Raw genomic sequence first — 14,424 nt, 5'->3', positions numbered from 1 at the left:
TGCGTCACGTCCGGTCTCGGAGTTACCGCCCTCTCGCCCCCGGCTCCCCCACCTCCTGGCCGCTCTTCGGTTCGGATCCTGCGAATCGTTTTTGGCCGTATCTTCATGTAGGACCTACTACCTATCCCAACCGCTGCGGTGACTCTCACCTGCCATGCTTTAACTTGTGCAACAGAGACGCTGCCCCTGGGAGAGGCGGGGAAGGACGGGTTAACTGGAGAGTGGGGCGCGGGTTGGGCCCTGGGTGATGAGGAACGAGGGAGGGTGAACTTCTCCTCAGAGACTCTGGTGGGGGAAATATGCTTTGCGTCAATAAAACTGTGCAGGTGCACAGTCGAGAACAGAGGCTGGGAAAACCAAGGAAGTATCTTGGAGATGACTTGTGAACTGCGGAAACATTTGACTGAGGAAAGAGGCTTCAAGTTAATGTGAGATCAAAGCCCTTTCCTCCATCTTCCCACTTTATGAGCTCTTCTGTAGCCCATAATTACTTATGGTACAGAGTGTTTTGAAGACTTGGGGGGTTTTACAGGCGGGGCCCTGATTCAGCTTCACAGTATGACGAGAGAAGTCAGAGGATCTTAGAAATTTATTGCTTGAGAGTGGGGTTGGTGTCCTGATTTCTCACCTTCTTCAGGTTGGGCTTCATCATCAGGCCTCCTCACCAGCTCCTGTCCCTTCTTTTGTGTCCTGGACTCCGGATACCTCGACTCTCAGTACTTTGTGCTCAGCCCAGGTAACATGTTTTGTTGTGTTCTCAGTGCCTGGCACATAGTAGATGCTCAATAAATGTTTGTTAAATGTATGGATGGCGGGAAACACTGGGGTGCCAACCATCACAGAACATTTGATCAATGGGTCATTGTGCCATGGGGCACTGTGCCCTGTAAGAGCAGATTCAAAGGAAAGTCCAGCCTTCCTGCCTCCCCATTTTAGCCTCTTATCATTAAACTTGGGTTTCCCCATGCTAGTCAGTCTGAGTCCTGCCTGTGCCATTCACAGCCTCAGAGCCATGGCTGTCTCCTCTTCCTCCTGGGAACTACCCCTGGTGGCTGTGTGCCAGGTAACATCGACACCAGACAAGGAGCAGAACTTTATAACATGTGCTGAGCTGATTCGGGAGGCTGCCAGACTGGGCGCTTGTCTGGCTTTCCTGCCTGAGGCATTTGACTTCATTGCACGGAACCCTGAAGAGACGCTTCACCTGTCTGAGCCACTGGGTGGGAACCTTTTGGGAGAATATACCCAGCTTGCCAGGTATCAGGGAAAGGGGGAGGGAGAGGTAGTTTCTTTCTGGGTAATGTCCCAGGATTGCCAGATATGAGGGTAGAGCCTTGAGAAGAGTTGTCAGTGTCCCCTCCCCCTCAGGGAATGTGGACTCTGGCTGTCCTTGGGTGGTTTCCATGAGCGTGGCGAAGACTGGGAGCAGACTCAGAAAATCTACAATTGTCATGTGATTCTGAACAACAAGGGTGAGACTTCAGCCTGCCTCTTCTCAGGCTCTTCTAAGATTCTCCAGAATTCTGTGTTGTTTCTCAACTCTGTTTCCTTGGCCAAGGGTTTTCGGGGCGTTTGTATTTCTGTCGCTAGCCTATAAGCTATGTCCTCTTTGGGAGGAGAGGAACTAAGCTGGGCTTCTAGAGCACCAGCACTGAGTACTCTTTCTCCCTCTTACTCAAGGGTCAGTAGTGGCCACGTATAGGAAGACGCATCTGTGTGACGTAGAGATTCCAGGGCAGGGGCCTATGCATGAAAGCAACTCTACCATACCTGGGCCCAGTCTTGAGTCTCCTGTCAGCACACCAGCAGGCAAGGTGGGAGTTGTGAAAGGATGAGGGTGGGAGAGGAACAAGAGGGAGGGGAATAGGAATATTTTGAAGTGGTAGGAGAGGATAGAAAGCCCTAAGGAGTGGAGTAGCGGGGTTATGACCAGATGCTGTGAAAAACAGGGTGGGGGACTAAATAGGCTATTTTCATTCCAGATTGGTCTAGCTATCTGCTATGACATGCGGTTCCCTGAACTCTCTCTGGCATTGGTTCAGGCTGGAGCAGAAATACTTACCTACCCTTCAGCGTTTGGATCTGTTACAGGCCCAGCCCATTGGGAGGTAAGAGGACACCTCTTTAGAACATTAAGGGCTTTCTCTTACCTCATTCTCCACCCTTGGCTCTACCAGTTAAAAGATTTTCTTCTCCTTCCCACCTAGTGGGAAAATTCATTTCCCCAGATTGTTGCCTCTCAGAATAGTTAACATAGTAAATCATTCATAGGCAATTATCAGAATGGTCACAGTGGGTAGACTGGCCTGTAATTTCCATGGCCTATCACTTCCCTACTAGCTGCTACCTGTACTTAAGTGAACGCCTATCTCCTCCATCCCCAGGTGTTGCTGCGGGCCCGTGCCATTGAAAGCCAGTGTTACGTAGTGGCGGCAGCACAGTGTGGACGCCACCATGAGAAGAGAGCAAGTTATGGCCATAGCATGGTGGTAGATCCCTGGGGAACAGTGGTGGCCCGCTGCTCTGAAGGACCAGGCCTCTGCCTTGCCCGAATTGACCTCAGTTATCTGCGACGGTTGCGCCAACACCTGCCCGTGTTCCAGCATCGTAGGCCTGAACTCTATGGCCATCTGGGTCACCCACTGTCTTAAGACTTTTGACTTCTGTCCGTTGAGACCCCCATTGTGAGCTGGTGTTGCTGTGACTTATAGGCAGGACCCAGGTGCAGCTCCCCTCACTTGGAGAACCTTTTCTCTCTTGCTGGAACACAGGCTCAGCTTCTTGGGAAAGAAGAAACTTTCACCTGAGCTCAGATTTCAGTTTCAGAAAGGTGGAATTTTATATAGTCACTGTTTATTTCATGAAAACTGAAGTTATGCTGAGGGCTGAGCAGCACTGGCAATGAAAAAAATATAATAATCATAAAGTCTGTTGTCTGGATATCTCTTTTGGGAGCCGAAAGGGGAGGTGGTATTGTACCAGCTGGACTAGACTCCAGTTCTAGGCCTCCTGACTCATTCAACATGCCTCCCTATCTAAATAAAAGTGCAACACTCAGTGCATGTCCCAACCCCATGCTCCCAAGCTTGGGGGTGGGAGTGGGGGTAGAGGATGGGGAAAGAAAAAGAAGAAAGGAATTGATATTGAATCATTTCACTTTCACCTATGATGCCCTTTGCCCAAGCCAGAAGAAAGCAAAGGGGAAAAGGGCTGCAGGGTACATATTTATTTTCACTTGAACATGGAAAGGAAGTGTCACACTCCCCCTTCCCCTTTTTAGGGGGAGTGCATTTTAATCAGCAACCTCTTCTCCATCCACCCTGTGTATGTGTGTACACACACACCACAGTTGGGAGGGTGACTAGGCTGACCTAGTCCGCTTACCTATTACTCCTTTGAAGAGGGTTTGACAAAGAGGGAAAAGAAAGGAGCCACACCAGGCCGAGATTTCAAGCCATGGAATGGAGGAACGAGGCAGAGAGGAGCAGCACCAGAGGCCAGGAGAGAGTGGAAAGGGCCACAGCTTCTTTGTTTTTTAAAAATTCTATAATTTGGGAGAGGGTGGTGATTAATTTCCAAAATACACTTCAGAGTCCCACCTTCCACACAGCTCCCTACAGACAGCCCTTTGGTTTCTCAGACAAAACTTAAGAGCCCTCATAAAGCCAGAAGTACTGATAACCCCTCAATGCACCCAAAAGCAGTGATCACTTCAATTCCTTACAAAGACTATGTTCTATAGACTTTGCTTCTCCCTATACATTTGTCTTATGGCTCAGTGGCAAGGTGGCTGTAGAGACACACATGAGGGGGGTAAGTGGAAAAGGGAAACAAAGGGAAGCCCAGGCACATGGGTGCAGGGAGGGATGGGGAACACCACTTCCATTTTTCATTTGTCTTTTCCTTTAAAAAAAAAAGGCAGGGGTGTGATTGGTTGGAAGGGTAGAGAACAAACCCCAGAACGGTATGTAAGCTCCAGAGGTGGGTGGTGAGAAGTCCCCAGAGAAGTGAGAAGGGGAAAAAGGTCAGGGCAATGCTTGCAGCATCAAGTTCCTCAGGAGTTTCTGTCGGCCCAGCTCATAGTCCTCCTCATCCACGTTCACCAGCAGCTTGATGGCCTCATGGCCCACAGCCTGCTTGAGGGAGTCTGTGATGAAGACACCTTTAAGTGCCTCTAGTAACGAGCCATTGATATAGTCGCGCCAGAATGCGTCGAGGTAGGTGAGCTCAGAGAACTTGATGTCACAGATGATGGAGCCCAGGTCCCGGGACTTGAGGATGGTGTTGGCCTGGTTAAAGCGCTCAAACTGGCGCTCAAGTGGGTCCTGCTTGTTAGAGAAGACGTTGCCCTGCAGAGCAGTCTCATGCTGGCAGTATTCAGCCCGAACCCGCAGTCTGATGTCTGTGGGGAAAAGAAGATATGCAGAAGAGGTTGCAGTTTACACCCAAGTTTGAAAGGTTGAAGAGCAGAGTAGCAAACTTGGGAACATCACTTGACAGCTTCTCTACCTCTTCCCAGGACTAGTTCTTTTATATGTACCTCCGAAATCCTTGCCTGAACTCAAGAGGTGCCCAGGTCAGATTACTTCCATCACTCACAAGTAGCACCTTGATTCTAGGAGATATTTTCCTAATTAACAGACACAGAATTTCACTTTAATACTCTGTCATGACTTGGGTCATCCTACAATAAGGATGTCATAACAGCATCCCTTTCATCTAGTATTACCTAGCAAGAGTTGAAATGTACTCTGCCACAAAGGTAGAGGAGTCCTCCTCCCAGAGACTATACCATTCAATCTCACTTGGCAACAGCAATCAAACGGAGCCTTTACACTGAATAGAATAACTGCCCAGTATTCCAGCAGTTCTTTGTATTTCCCTTCAAGTCTACTCTACCTCTAGAACCCTTGAACTTCCTCACCGCATGTCTGCTTTTCCTTGGGATCTGGTGTCACTGACTTCCGGCGTTTTCGCTGGCTCCCAAGTGTGGCTCTCCCTCGAGCTGGCCGCTTGCTACACATCTGAGGGCCCGAAGTGGGGCAGCACACCACAGGATAGTGGGGAGGCACTGACCAGAGGGTAAAAAGGGAGACATAGTAGGGTAAAAGCAGAAATTCAAACACTTCACTTGGAATGAGGAAGGATCATTTAGACTTAGCACTAAAAGCAGTATCAATAATGTGACCTGAAAGGTGGACACAATGTGGGAACAATTACAGGACCCAGATGAAGCATTAACACCTCATCTGATTTTGGGGGGGCCAGATATGGGGGGGAAACACTGTCCTTTCATTTAGGCTGGCAAAACTGGGAAAAGATGGGTCCAGTGTCCTCTTTCTTGATTATGGAAATTAGGGGGAGTTAATATTGTCTCACCTGTTTTAGGGGGGTGGGGAGGCCTCGGTTCTGGATCGCTGAGGGCTCTGGGTGTCACGTAGCGAATTGATGTCTCTTCCAGATATTTGTCTACAAGATCAGGGCACACTGTAGGGGGAGAGGGATTCACTCAGGAAAAGATACACCCTTCCCTTCTAGTCCAACCCTCCAATGGGCCTCATAACCTATTCTCCTCAGTACTCCCCAGCGTCAATGCCTCCTTCTGCTTGGCCTCCCATGCTGCTCACACAAGGCCGCCCACAGCTCTTCCCTGATTCCAGTGTCCCCAGCCCCCAATGCACCCTCACCAGCCCGTCTCCTCTTGAGGGTGACGTAGGGCAGCAGGTCATGGCGGGTGATGATGCGCAGCAGCTGCAGCACCTGGCGAAAGTTACTCTCATCACAGCGGCCCTGGCGCTCCAGCGCCAATAAGAAGTCACGTCCATTTCGGATGAGGCCACGCTCGTGGTCATCAATGACATCAACAAAGAGGAAGGAAAGAACTCGTACGTCTCTGTGTGTCAGGTGGGTGCCCACGATGTCAAACATGCGATGCAGGCTATACAGCCCGTGCTCTTGCTCACCATGCTCTTCGGGCCACACCTGGCTTGCCCTCCGCTTTAGGCCCGCCATGCTGGGGGCTCAGGTGCACAATGCTTTCCAGAATCCCTGCTCAGCAGCTGCAATCCCCACTATACTATAAGGAAAAGGAAAGAACCTGTGAACCACTCAATGGCAGGAATTAGTCATCCATTCCTATATTCCCAGAGCCCAACACAATGCTTGGCACAGTGTAGTGCTTAATAAGCGTTTACTAACTTTTACAAAGTTTTTTTTTTTTTTTTTTTTGACTGCACCACGCGGCATGTGGGATCTTAGTTCCCCGACCCTTGCATTGGAAGCACGGAGTCTTAACTGCTGGACTGCCAGGGAAGTCCCTACAAAGTACTTATTAAAAAATACAGCCTAGAGCTCTGTATATCCAACAGATGCTGCCCTAAGTCCATATCCTACTGGAGAAAGATAGTAACTTCTGCTAAGTAAGACTTGTTAACTGCAATTTTAGCACTACATATTCAGCAGAATTTTCTATTAAATATTACCCCAATTGTTCCTCTGGCCTCCAAAATACTGCTTTTGGTCCCTTGTACTCTCCCTGCCAGCACCCCCAATCAATTCATCCCTTAAATGTAGGTGAAATGAGGAGAAGTAGAGAATTCAGTCTAAATTCTAATATAGAAGCTGCATCAGATGAACTTAGGGGCTGACAACAGGGAAACTGAAAGCCTTTAGGGTTAGAACTAGTTTTAATTCTGCCTATTTCAGGACTTCCCTGGTGGTGCAGTGGTTAAGAATCCGCCCGCCAATGCAAGGGACACAGGTTCGATCCCTGGTCCAGGAAGATCCCACATGCCGCGGAGCAACTAAGCCTGCGAGCTCCAACAACTGAAGCCCACACGTCTAGAGCCCGTGCTCCACAACAAGAGAAGCCACCAAAATGAAGTCCGCGCACCACAACAAAGAGTAGCCCCTGCTTGCCGCAGCTAGAGAAAAAGACCATGTGCAGCAACGAAGACCCAGCGCAGCCATAAATAACTAAATAGAAAAAAGAAAACTGGGACTTAAAAAAAAAATTCTGCCTATGTCATTAACAAACTGTGTAGCTGTGTGACCTTAAGTCACTTAACTTGAAAGTCTTACTGTCCCCATCTACAAAACAGGGATGAAAGAAACTACTCCTCGGAGTTAAGAATCCAATGAGAAGATGCATGTGAAATCACTGTAAAACTTATCTAAATGGTTAAGAGATTTCAGAGATAAGCATCCTTGGCCTCTGCAGCCCAGACTCATCCCTCCACAAACCTAACCTCATTTTTCCTACAATCAAACCAAGTCCAGGAGAATAAATGCTAAGAAAGTTAATTAAATATCCACCAAAACTCATGGATTTAAAACAACAAACATCACTAAGCTCCTAGGTTGAGCATTCCTGTAAGTCTCCTATGCCACCTGTACTCGCCTGATGTTCACACACCATTTGGATATGTCACCTTCTAACCTTTCCTCATGGTTGTCATTTACCAATCCCTTGTCAATGACCAATCCCAGTCCTACATTTATTATATATTTTGGCATTTAATTCACAAATTTCCTCCATCATCCTGGGTAATATCAGTGACCCAGCCAATAACCAATCCTCAAGTCCAACAACTTTCACCTCCTCTCTAGCCACTCATATTTACTGCCCTGGCAGGGAGTACCACCCAGTACTGCTCCACCATCTGACCACAACCTCCAATCACCCAATCAATTATAAATTCCTGTTGGTGCTACTTTCTATTTCTTAAATCTGCCTCACCCTTCCACTTCTACCACCACCATGCTGGTTCAGGCCCCAGTAATCTCTCACCTGGATTACTGCAACAGCCTCTCTAAGGCTGTTGCAGCCACCAACCCTAACCTGCCTAAATCAATCCCCCACGTCCAGCTGAATTATCTAAAATGCACAATTGACCACACCACTTTTCGGCTTAAGACCTCGCTACAGTCCCCTCCTTACCAATAAGAACACTCCAGACTCCTTACCCAACACACCAAACCTTCCAAGATCAGGCCTTGCCTACTTTGCCAACCTCATAACTCACTTTTTATTCTCTAACATTCTCCGTTTGTTTATAGTTCACATACATCATACAATTCATTTCTCTGTAACTTTCTTCAGACTAGTCTCTTTGCCTGAATGCCCCTCTCCCTTCTCTTCCACACCCCCCATTACCACCCTTTTTCAGATGGTTAACTCCTACTCATCCTTTAAGAATCAGCTCAGATGCCATCTTCAAATTCATTCTCTACACCCCCATGCTGGTATAAGTAGTCCTTTTCTGTGATCCTATGGAACACTGTACATATTTCCCTTAAACCATTTATCGAAGTGTACTAAAATTATTTGTGTATTTATTATCCTATTAGATCTTAAGCGACTCATGTAGAGAGCCTAGGTCATATTCATCTTTATGTGTCTAGTGCCTAGCAGTGGATGGAGGTTGGCATATAGTAGGAGTAACCTGTTGTTGAACTGAAATGAATCTCCAAGAGATCACCACAAGCAACACCAATTAAGAAAAAAACTCACAAAAATCCAAGAGTGAGAGGACCCAATTAAAAGTACATGCAACTCAGGTATCATGCATATACTCTAACTGGCTATAGCCTCCCCCACATTGCAAAACTACCCATACCATAGCACCCTACTCAACAGCGAGACAGGCCGTTCTGTCCATTTTATACTCCAAGAAACTGAGGCTAGGTTAGAAAGAGAATAAAATTATAAACTACTTCAGAAAAGTCAAGCTGTTGGGGACTCAGAAAACTGAAGAGCAAGTAGGACCTGGTTCTCTCCTTTAATCCTGAAACGGAAGCACAGAGACTCATACCCTTAAGAAAAGGGGAGGGCTTCCCTGGTGGCGCAGTGGTTAAGAATCCGCCTGCCAATGCAGGAGACATGGGTTCGAGCCCTGGTCCGGGAAGATCCCACATGCTGCAGAGCAACTAAGCCCGTGCGCCTCAACTACTGAGCCTGCGCTCTAGAGCCCGCGAGCCACAACTACTGAGCCCACGTGCCTAGAGCCCGTGCTCCCCAACAAGAGAAGCCGCTGCAGTGAGAAGCCCGCGCACTGCTACGAAGAGCAGCCCCCGCCTGATGCAACAAAAGAGAGCCTGTGCGCAGCAACGAAGACCCAACACAGCCAAAAATAAATAAATAAACAAATAAGAAAAGGGGAGGGCCACCCTGTAATCACCTAGCCCCATACCGTGGATTCAGATATGTGGACAGGAAATATAGCCCGTATCTAGTTATGAGAGCCCAGATGTCCCACCCAAAGCATGGGAAACAACAGGGAAAATAGCAATTCAACTATTGACTGGTTTTCCTTGTCTCTTCCTCTCTTGTTTCACCTGCTGCAGTCACCGGCTACAAACAGAGGGGACTGAAGGAAAACAACTTCTTGCTCATAGCAGGTAACATGAGAAAACTGAGTCTCCTTAGAGCCCTACAACTTCTCCTTGTTCCCTATCCCACCTGTTCCCCTTGGCCAGCTGTTCATTATGTGGGTCCCATAAAAAACAGATGGGCAGGTTTCACATTCAACCAATCAGAAGAGCAGGCTGCTTCAGAACTCCCTAATTCAAAGTGTCCTGACTATAAACCCCAGGAAATTAGGAAATATTGTCCCCACATACCTGGTCACTGGAAAATGAAGCAGAATACAGGAAAGCACTGTGGTCCTAATTATGTATCAATGGATGCAATTCTACAATAGGTTTCAATCCTGAGGGTTAACTCCCCAGATTTGAGGAAAAAACAGCCACCGTTAAGTCGTAGATCCTAGGCTGGATCAAAGTGACAGGAATTACCAGAGCTTCTAGGTCAGTGGTTCTCAACCAGGGGCGATTTGCCCTGCAGGGGAATTCAGCGATGTCTGGAGTCATTTTAGATTGTCATGACTGGGAGGGTGCTACTGGCGTACAGTGAGTAAATGCGATGGATGATGCTAAACATCCTATAATGCACAGGACGGCCTCTTAAAACAAAGAATTATCTGGCCCAAAATGTCAATAATGCTGAAGATGAGAAATCCTATTCTAGATGGAGCATGATGAAGGGTCAAAAGGAGAGACAGCATGTCGCTTCCATCCTATATCTGGAAAAGGAAGTAATTTGGTCCCTCCAACCCAAACCCATCAAACAATATTCCAGAAGAAAAGCCAGTCAGACAAAGACTCACTTAACTTAACTAAAGAGTTCCATCCCACTCCAACCTTGGCTTGTCTATCACCTGCTGTTGCCATTTAGGTGAACAGCAGGTGACAGGACTACACTCCCTTCCGCCCCATCCCAGGAGGTCTAATTTGACCTAGTTCAATCTAAATTTCTGTGCAGATCAGAGAAATGCCATCCTCTGCAAGACAGACAGAAAGGATCTTGCACTTAAACCTTGCAGCCATCTTTAAAGTCCCAAAACTAGACCAAAAGCAGACCCTTCCTTGTTAGGCCGCTGATCAGACTTATACTGCTTATGCAATGAAGCAAAATGCAGAAGAGGCAGAAGTTTCCCAAGGCCATGCTCGTCCTTGGGAGAAATGTCAGGAGGCTGGCATGCAGACTAATAGGCAGCCCTCCCCACTTAATTATCATCTAGGATGGTGAGTTCACTCACTAGCAATCCAGATGGGGGTTCCAAGGATCTAACTTCAGCACTAAAAGAACGTGGCCAACTTCCTCTTAAACCAAAATATACTCAGCTTTCTGTGGCAGTGAATCGAAGGAACTCAGCTTAAATTATAGAGATCCTAGGTGAAAAGTATCAGAGCAGTGAGGAGAATATACCCCCTCTAAAACTGAAGATTAGAAAGAACTTCAGAATCTTGGTGCTTGAAACATTGCCAGACACCAAGAGACAAACACTCCAGTAAACAAGAGTCCTGATCCTGCTGGTTGATTTGGGTCTATTTGAGAGCCTAACGTATATGGATCACCCTTAATAGGTTCCCAAGACTAATTCTTTATTCTGATGATTGCTGCATTTCCTGGAGCTGCAGGATTTTTTGTTGTTCGTTTTCTTTTGGGAGGTCCAAGCCAGCCAAGGGCCAACAAACAATCTATATGTATCTACAGGACTTCCTCTTGACTAATCGTTATCTATTAGATTTCTACTTCCATGCAAAGTCTAGTCTCATCCCAACCAGGGATGAGATCTGTATTTTTTGAGGTACTTGATTCTCTCAGAAGCCCTTAGAAGTCATGTGGAAGAAATAAAGAGTGATGCCTTGAAATGAAAACAACAGTCTAGTTTCATCCCAAAAGAACTAGAGGTATCTGACTCTCTCAGAAGCCCTGTGAGAGGGAAAGTCACGTGAAAAATCTAAAAAAGAGTGATGTCTTGAAACCTGAAATGTAAAGGACAAGGAAAACCTTAAAGATGACTAAGACGACTACATAAAGAGCCTTCTTGCTGGTAGGACCAAGAAAATGTAACCAAATATCTGGAAGTCAGAATTACAAACTGTGTTTTCAAAATGAAGATTCCAGAACAACTAGGAGAAAGAGTAAGCTAGAGGAAAAGCCTTCCCAGGGCAGGTGCCTCAGCAACCCTCCAAGGGCAACATTTAGTAGACACTGTACTAGAGTACAAAGTTCCATATGTTTAAAAATGTTTCTCTCAGGGCTTCCCTGGTGGCGCAGTGGTGGAGAGTCCGCCTGCCGATGCAGGGGACACGGATTCGTGCCCCGGTCCGGGAAGATCCCACATGCCGCGGAGCGGCTGGGCCCGTGAGCCATGGCCGCTGAGCCTGCGCGTCCGAAGCCTGTGCTCCGCAACGGGAGAGGCCACAACAGTGAGAGGCCCGCGTACCGCAAAAAAAAATGTTTCTCTCAGAGCTGACCACGAAGGCTAGATAATAACAAAACAAGGCTGGAGTCTTGCCCTAAGACACCTAATTTCTGTTCTTTCCCTCCTACCAATCTCCAGTGACCCAAAGGGACAATGACTGCAACAGATCTTACACACTGAAAACCCATTTTCCCTGTCAGCTACCCCATTACTGAGCTCAACTCCCAATATGCCATTTCCATTTCATGACATTTCCATTCCCTTCCATTGTTTGAAAACAATAAAAAGTTCCAGACTTACCTCTGCAAGAAACTTAATTTCCCAGGTCTCTTCCTAGCACAAGGTTCAAAGCCAGCAGCAAAGCAAAAACAAATAAGAGGGGGAAGCGTCAATTTTCAAGCTTTATTTTGAAACCTCAAAGAGGTAGTCAATCTCAGCTGCAAAAATATACAGACAAGCCTAAAGCCATTTAAATTGAAATGATCCACTCCAAGCTAAATGAGAGAACTCACTCCCATCAAAGTGCCCAGGCTTCCCTAACCTTCTATTACCCAATTCACAACACAATACCAACTCCAAGAATTTCCAGTCTCAGTGGCTTAGGGCAAGAAAGGTCCCAAATTCAACAACTTGTGGGAAAACCAATTATCCTCTGACACCTCACCTGACTCCTCAACTCCTTATGAGGCTCACCTACTTTGTTACAGTATTAACATTGACTTTCATCTTTAGATGAACTAGGAGGAAAGTGGTTACAGTCAAAGAAGGCACTTTCTTTCCATTACTTCACTTATGAGACCAGAACTATCCTCCAAATTCTCACACACAGTGAGAACAAAATATCCACTGGGGCAGCATCCAGTCAAACATCTACATTTCACCAGGGAACATCTTTTAGGTATGGATACTGACCCCCGCTCCTAGCACTTAAACAGCAAAAGAAGGGTCTGGAAACGAAAGCACTCATTTAATTAGCATGGCTGCCTAGACACACACCATCCTGTGTTTTCTGTTCCCTGCAAACAGCGTTCCAACATAGCATGGCTGTTTCCCCATTCTGGCATTGCTAATTGTTTAAAACTAGAAAAGTCCTTTACTCCTTCCACATTCCAGCGATACCAGCCAGGCTCCCCATTTTCTCTTCTTTTTTTAACCAGGAAAAACAAGGGAGCAGTAAGCTAGGCAGCTTTTGGAAATCCAGTTGAACCCTCATCCAACCCCAATTCTCCAAATCCACATGACCATTCCCTTCTGCCCTTTCCACCCTAGTAAAAGCTAAAGGCCTGGCAATTAGAATTGGCTGTAACTGATGCTGCTTAACTCTGCTCTCTCTTCCTTTCTACAGGGGAAAGGGAAACCCCTGAACCTCTATCACTCGTGCAGCTACACTGTCCTATCTCCCATCCCATTCCCCTTCCTCCCAAACTTTCCTCCTAGTCTCTCACTTTCTCCATTACCTCGTCACACCGACACGCTCTCCATTCCCCAAACCTCCGTCCTCTCCTTTTCCACCCAAATTCTCCCCTAGGCCCTTCCCCCTCCCACCTCCAATTTAACACTTTCAGAACCTACCCCCAAACGTCTCAAATCCAATCTTCACCTTTTCCCACCTCTCCACAACACCCCTTACAAGAGTCCAGTCCTTCTTCCAACCACATGCCACAAGCCCCCTTCCCCTTCACACCCTCGGCCCCCCCTTCCCGTTCCTACCCCCTCAGCCGGGCGGGACCGCAGCCCCACTCCCCACCTCGGCCTCTCTAATACCCCTAGCCTGGCCCAGCCTCGGCCCTTGTTTACGCCCCTCCCCTGCCCCACTCCTCCGCCTCGACCCTGCCCTCTCCCACAGTTGCCACCTCCCCCGCACGCCCCCCTTGGCCGCTCCCCTCCCCCACCTTGCAGCGTCCCGTCACCTCCCTCTCTTCAGATTCTCAGGCTAGACGTCGCCACCGCCTCCCCCTCCACTTTCCTTCCCCAAGCCCTTTGCGGCCCCGCCCGGCCCCGCCCCGCCCCGTCCCGCTCGACTCCCCCTCCCCACTCCGGCCGCCCCGCCGCCTCACTCTCGGCTCAGGCTCGGCGCCGCCATGTTGGATCCATCCGCGCCGCTCTCCCGGGCCTGTCTCACGGTGCCGCATCCGGGCTCCAGCCGCCGCCGCCGCCGCCGCGGGCGTGGGGGAGGGGAGAGGCGGGCGGGGGTGGCTGCATCCTGAACAGCGCCTCCCGGAACCTGGCCGGTTAGTGGCGGCTTCGAGACCATAGTGAGGCATGAGCCGGAGTAGCCATGCTAGTTGAGGGCAGCCTGGCAGCGGCATTAAACGGGGAGTGGATAGCTTCATTTCGGTAGCGGAGAATAGAGATTGGCAGCCATCTTGCTTTGGGGCAAGCTGGCAACGCAAGTGTTTCTTCAGGACGGCTTCAGGGCCGTAGTAAGGCATGAGAGAGGGTTGCGTTCTTGAGTGTGGAAACGTTGGTGGGGTCGGAGCTGTCTGGTGTCGACTTCAAGATCCATTGAAAGACTGCGACTGGCAGCCATGACGCATAAGGGCGGAATATTACGGGGGTCGGATTGCCCAGCGAACTTGGGGGAAGGTTCATGATCTGGGTTTGACCTTTGCTCTGAGCTTCCTGGTAACCCGGACGTTCCGTAAACTTGGGT

At 48.3% G+C, this 14,424-nt stretch overlaps 2 protein-coding genes across 7 annotated transcripts; one reads left to right on the top strand and one right to left on the bottom strand.

Annotated features, from left to right (window-relative positions):
- Nucleotides 1-16: 16 nt before the first annotated feature.
- NIT1 (nitrilase 1) lies at nt 17-2,929 on the top strand. Of its 4 annotated transcripts, none has more exons than XM_081224662.1 (7): nt 17-138; nt 638-736; nt 1,003-1,257; nt 1,369-1,472; nt 1,681-1,814; nt 1,983-2,108; nt 2,385-2,929. In XM_081224662.1, exons 3-7 carry the CDS (start codon nt 1,013-1,015, stop codon nt 2,649-2,651), a joined length of 876 nt encoding a protein of 291 aa, XP_081080788.1. In that variant the 5' UTR covers nt 17-138; nt 638-736; nt 1,003-1,012; the 3' UTR covers nt 2,652-2,929. The 4 variants fall into 4 exon arrangements, with proteins under 4 accessions (XP_081080788.1, XP_081080786.1, XP_081080785.1 ...); XM_081224660.1 differs by having other exon boundaries at nt 26-107; XM_081224659.1 differs by lacking the exon at nt 17-138 and adding an exon at nt 154-428.
- Nucleotides 2,930-3,211: 282 nt separating this feature from the next.
- On the bottom strand, nt 3,212-14,048 carry DEDD (death effector domain containing). Of its 3 annotated transcripts, none has more exons than XM_081224663.1 (6): nt 13,829-14,047; nt 12,072-12,104; nt 5,688-6,076; nt 5,380-5,487; nt 4,925-5,071; nt 3,212-4,402 (listed from the first exon to the last, which is right to left on the bottom strand). In XM_081224663.1, exons 3-6 carry the CDS (start codon nt 6,010-6,012, stop codon nt 4,026-4,028), a joined length of 957 nt encoding a protein of 318 aa, XP_081080789.1. In that variant the 5' UTR covers nt 6,013-6,076; nt 12,072-12,104; nt 13,829-14,047; the 3' UTR covers nt 3,212-4,025. The 3 variants fall into 3 exon arrangements, with proteins under 3 accessions (XP_081080789.1, XP_081080790.1, XP_081080791.1); XM_081224664.1 differs by lacking the exon at nt 13,829-14,047 and adding an exon at nt 13,664-13,723; XM_081224665.1 differs by lacking the exon at nt 12,072-12,104 and having other exon boundaries at nt 13,829-14,048.
- Nucleotides 14,049-14,424: the final 376 nt, after the last annotated feature.

This window comes from Mesoplodon bidens, assembly GCF_964165515.1.
Source record: "Mesoplodon bidens genome assembly, chromosome: 2".
In the NCBI taxonomy this organism is placed as follows: domain Eukaryota; kingdom Metazoa; phylum Chordata; class Mammalia; order Artiodactyla; family Ziphiidae; genus Mesoplodon; species Mesoplodon bidens.
The sequence above is the reverse complement of the archived record's forward strand: the minus strand, read 5'-3'. Positions and strand labels throughout refer to the sequence as shown.

Bases quoted from the DNA above. Each gene is read 5' to 3' on its own strand.
- NIT1 (XM_081224659.1), top strand. From the start codon at position 376: ATGACTTGTGAACTGCGGAAACATTTGACTGAGGAAAGAGGCTTCAAG. The intron at 429-637 runs GTGAGATCAAAG...CACCTTCTTCAG, and splicing joins GAAAGAGGCTTCAAGTTAAT to GTTGGGCTTCATCATCAGGC. The intron at 1,473-1,680 runs GTGAGACTTCAG...CTCTTACTCAAG, and splicing joins TGTGATTCTGAACAACAAGG to GGTCAGTAGTGGCCACGTAT.
- DEDD (XM_081224665.1), bottom strand. From the start codon at position 6,012: ATGGCGGGCCTAAAGCGGAGGGCAAGCCAGGTGTGGCCCGAAGAGCAT. The intron at 5,072-5,379 runs GTGAGACAATAT...CCCTCTGGTCAG, and splicing joins TCCCCACCCCCCTAAAACAG to TGCCTCCCCACTATCCTGTG. The intron at 4,403-4,924 runs GTGAGGAAGTTC...TTTTCCCCACAG, and splicing joins CAAGGAAAAGCAGACATGCG to ACATCAGACTGCGGGTTCGG.